The sequence below is a fragment of the Priapulus caudatus genome, unplaced genomic scaffold, assembly GCF_000485595.1.
Source record: "Priapulus caudatus unplaced genomic scaffold, Priapulus_caudatus-5.0.1 Scaffold155, whole genome shotgun sequence".
In the NCBI taxonomy this organism is placed as follows: domain Eukaryota; kingdom Metazoa; phylum Priapulida; class Priapulimorpha; order Priapulimorphida; family Priapulidae; genus Priapulus; species Priapulus caudatus.
This window is the reverse complement of record NW_014577216.1, coordinates 31,820-36,800: the sequence shown is the minus strand read 5'-3', so window position 1 is coordinate 36,800 and position 4,981 is coordinate 31,820. Positions and strand designations below refer to the sequence as shown.

At 46.9% G+C, this 4,981-nt stretch overlaps 1 protein-coding gene across 1 annotated transcript in view; it reads right to left on the bottom strand.

The window, feature by feature from the left end:
- The window catches only part of LOC106806328 (kelch-like protein 28), a 33,996-nt gene that overhangs the window by 23,874 nt on the left and 5,141 nt on the right, over positions 1-4,981 (bottom strand). Inside the window, exon 2 of the mRNA XM_014808235.1 lies at positions 2,866-3,416. Within this exon, the coding sequence (XP_014663721.1) occupies positions 2,866-3,416 (551 nt within the window). The remainder of the gene's footprint in view (positions 1-2,865; positions 3,417-4,981) is intronic.

Here is a 4,981-nt window from a genome sequence, read left to right as displayed (position 1 = left end):
AGAATACTGAACCGATTTCGAAAGGTCACCTTGAACATGCGTTTTTAGTCTTCGATGCCGGCTGGCTGCGAGGTGACGTGTGCGCATCCTTGCAATTATAGTGAATTCCGACTTTCATTTGAGAGCGGGAAATTGGCAAGAATATGATTCGCTAAAGTCTCTCATCTACACTTTCACATGAGGGAGGCGTATCCAGATTGAGACGGATTACCAGAGAATCGTGCTTCCTGACAGGATGATGCTGAACGACTAACGCGCTTGAGCGGCGTGGATCTTGCGCGGCTGAGTTCCGCGGGAGCGGCACAGCGGCCGCGGACACGTCGTACGAAAGTCATGGAGGGCGCTGGCAGCTTATGGATCGTGCGCCTGAATGCATAGGCCGGCGCAACGGATCCATAGCTGCCAGGCGAAGCAGTCGATGAATTTTTACTCGATGCTTGGCGATACTATATCGATCGTCGAGATCAAGGATATCGAACCCAAGACAACAGTTAGATCAGCGAATCCATCGGATGCAAGATCCGTGATCCGACCAAAGAAACGCGCGCTGTTGTAAACCTCTGCTCACGCTGCGCGACCTGCTGAAACAAAGCTAGCGCTAACCACATTGGCAACCCCTGTCTGGCATTGCATCAATCTATGTCTATGGCGCAGTAAACCTAAGTTTTCTCGTCGCCACACTATACTTTGTGTAATGTAGATTGTACCTAAAGAATTTTGCAGTAGCAAAACAGTACTTTGCTCTGTCACCTTTATATGCGTTTCTTATGTTTTATAATTAATAATGGCGGGTGTCGATATTTCGGCACAGTGTTCACTCGCGGACGCGTGTCGTGTCGATATTGTCGGCAGCAGTGTCACTCGCAGATGGCACGTCGTGTCGATATTTCGCAACAGTGTCACTCGCGATGTGCACGTCGTTCGATATTTCGGCAGCAGTGTACACTCGCGACGGCACGTGTCGTGTCCGATATTTCGCGCACAGCTGTGCACTCGGCGAATGCACGTCGTGTCGATAATTATGGGCCAGTGGTGATCGCGAACGCACGTGCGTGTGGAATATTTGGGCAGCAGTGTCCACTCGCGATGCACGTCGTTCGATATTTGGGCACAAGTGTGAACTCGGCGATGCACGGTCGTGTCGAATATTTGGGCAGCAGTGTCACTCGCGATGGCACGTCGTGTCGATATTTGGGCACAGGTTTCACTCGCGAGTGCGCACGTCGTGTGATATTTCGGCACAGTGGTCCACTCGCGGACGCACCATTCGTGTCGATATTATCAGGCCAGTCAGTGTGCAATCGCCGACGCACGTCGTGTGATATTTCGGCAAGCAGTGTCACTCTGGCGATGACACTCGTGTCGATATTTTCGCGCACAGTGAGTCACTCGCGATCACGTCGTGCTCGATAATTTTGGCAGCAAGTGTCACTCGCGACGGCACGGTCGTGTGGAATATTTTTTTATGGACGCAGTGTCACTGCGATGCACGTCGGTGTCCGATATTTGGCACAGTGTCACTCGCGCATGACGGGGCGCGGTGCTCCGGTCGCCCTACACACGTCGTCGATATTTCGCAACATGTGTGCTCCGCAGACGCACACGTCGTGTGATATTTCGCAGACATGTGTCTGACTTAGTACTGTATCAACTGAAAAAACTACTGGACATTGACATTGAGATTTAGTGAGCTGAAGTGTTTTATCTCTCTTAACCATAGAAATAGGTATGTCAACTCCTTGCCCTTCACAAAACATGTATTCATAATGAAAAACAGGGACACGAAGGGAGATTTTGGTGCATTTTCGGTGGTCAAATTGGGACCGCACTGGTCGCATTTTCAGCAACTTTTTGTTATCGATTATCATAGCAGAGCTATAACTAGTATTATTTCGGCTAAGATATGTTACAACGCTTACCCAACTAGCCAAACGCGTATTAGTTTGTCCAATATCACTGCTAATTACTAAGAAATGTCTAATTGAAATCCGTAAATCTGGTAATCTGGCGCCAACGCTAAATTCGCCAAGCAAAATAGCCTCGAATTCCGTTTCGGTTAGGTGACATCACATGTTGCTATGGGTGTTGCGCAGAGAATTGTTTGTCCTGGGATGCTTATAACGACTAATGAGCTAGTTACTGCTAGTAGAATGTATCTCTGGGTGTATTCTTGGTATTGGGGCACAAGTAAATAACCGTGGGTGCTAATGAAAGGGTACCCACATGTCTTCAATTTCGGACACAGGTGTATTCGTTTGACCAATATAGTGTAGTGCCATCTGCTTTCCATGTTTAGTCTGTGGCTGTGGTTAGTGGTGATCCCCCCATAGTGTTGGCCTCCAACACAGCCTACTTGATTATCATGAGCAGTATGTGGGAATCCACGTTTCATACATATACGTTCATTACAATCAGAGCTACTATTACGTATACAGTTACGGTACTGTACTATCGCTAGCATTGCGTACGGCCGAGCATGCGTGCGAAAATGTCACGTGCACTATAAATCTGTATCACACCCGTTTCGCCGTATGCGGTTTCGAAACGGTAAACAAGTCAGTCAACTAATTTCTTGGACTGCGGATTTCAATTGGACATTTCTTAGTAACCAGCAGTGATATTGGACTAACTAATACGCGTTTGGCTATAAGGTAATGTACTTATTAACTACACAAGGTACCAGTTACTCTAGCATTCGTCAACTTTGCATAATCAATGGGCCTATTATGCCTTTAACCACTCGCGAAATTGTCTGTCAAGTCTGAATTCGCGAAAATATCTGTACGCGAAAAATATGGCGTATACAGTAGTTCGCCGCCGCCACCGCCGCCGCGCGCCCCGCCGCTCTCTCTCTCTCTCTCTCACCTGCTCCTCGCTCAACTGCAAGAACTCCTCGCCCTTGCATACCTCCTCAAAGTTCTGCAGCACGTACGCCTCTGCCTTGCCGGCGAGTTCTCGGCAAGCGTGCATTTCAGAGAAGCGTGCGATACCGATGCAGTTTGCGTGGTCGAGCTGCGCGCTCAGGTAGCGGCAGCACGCCTCCTTCAGCGTGCCCAGCTGGAGAAGATTGGCGACGGGCAGCAGGCTCTGCACGTTCGCTTGGCTGATCAACGGCTCGCCCGTGTACGCAAACTCGACGAGTCCCGCCATCGCGAGCGGCTCTACGCCGGGGAACTCGACCTCGGCCTGGTGGCGCTCGGCGAGACCGCCCGTGAACATCGCGGCGAAGTACGGGCTGCAGCTCGCCAGCACCACCTTGTGGGCGGGGATCTTGGCGGCGCCGACGACGAGCGTGACGTCGCAGAGTTCCCCGCGCTTGCGAAGGTCGTTCAGGCCGCTGAGAATGAAGTCGGGGTAGTAGCGTGACGCCAACGCCACGCCGCCGCCGCCGCTCTTGTTGTCGTTATCCATCATCTCTGTGAAGCAAGAACCGTATGAGCAGTGTGAGATGCAGGCCATGGATTAGGGTAGGGGTGTGGATACAGTACACATTCTATTATCTGAAATTCTGAAAACCATATTCATGTCTTGACACCATACTGAGGTATTCTATTATCAAGAGCGTATTAAGAAGGACCTTGTTAATATGCTCTTGATATTATGTAACAGATACTACCAGATGCAAAACTTCGCATAATTCGGATAAAAATGTATTCAACTCATTCAATATCTAGGTAGTATACCATCATCTTACTCTCACGAATCGAGGTTCAGTCGATTACCCCCCACCCCACAGTGACACACACACCCACCCACACGCACGCACGCACACACGAACGCACACACCCATCTCACGTAAATACGCATCAATCTAAAAGAAACACGACCACATAAATGACAAAACAAACCAACAACGCGCGTAAATCAGACGAAGAAGAACAAAAGAAAATGAAAGTGTCAATGACACTATAGCTCACCCTGGGTGTAATAGAAGAGGATGATGATATTTAAAATCTGGTAAGTGTTTCATTTATGATGGACCGAAATGTGATCAAATGTACTTACTCCCGGTTTTATACTAATAGAAATTTCTGTTTTTTTTCTGGGTTAGTTCTGCTGCGAAAATAAATGTTTCAGATGTGAAAGTCTGAAATCTGGGCGAGAGATGGCGCTACGCCTAAACGATCGCCATTTTGGTTTTCGATTATCACGCAAATAGAAGCAATAAACTATTCCAGTCACATTACTGTAATGAAAAATCTAAAACACAATATTACACGTAGGTATGATTAGGTAGGTAGGTAGTAGGTAGCAGGTAGGTAAATTTAACAAAATTGAATGAATCTAGATGGCCATTTTCATTTAAATTGCCAAAAAGTGGGCGTGGCTCTAAAGTAGGTCAACTGGCGTGCTCCATAATAGGACGTTCAAATCTCTCCCATAGGAGTAACAACTATGTAATTTGAAACATGTGGGTCAAACCATTCTTGAGTTATCGTTGACCGTAGGCAGACACTGAAATGCATGTAGTGAAATTGCTAAAATCTACCTAATTTGCATAATAAAAAAATAAAAAAACCCCTGTGATATGTTTTGGGGCCAGTCCTTATTCATTTACATACCAAAAATGAGTAAAATATGTTGAACCTGAACTGACTTATGGCCATTTCCATTTTTGCCAAAAAGAGGGTGTGGCTCGAAAGTACGTCAACTGTCGTGCTCCAAAATAGGACGTTTAAATCCCTCCCATATGAGTAACAACTATATGCAATTTGAAACATGTGGGTCAAACGGTTCTTGAGTTATCGGTGACCATAGGCAGACACTGAAATGCATAGTGAAACTGCCAAAATCTACCCAATTTGCATAATTTTTTAAAAATATGAAAACCCCTGTGATATGTTTTGGGGCCAGTCCTTATTCATTCACATACAAAAAATGAGCAAAATCCGTTGGACCTGAACTAACTTATGACCATTTCCATTTTTGCCAAAAAGTGGGCGTTGCTCGAAAGTAGGTCGACTGGCGTGCTCCAAAATAG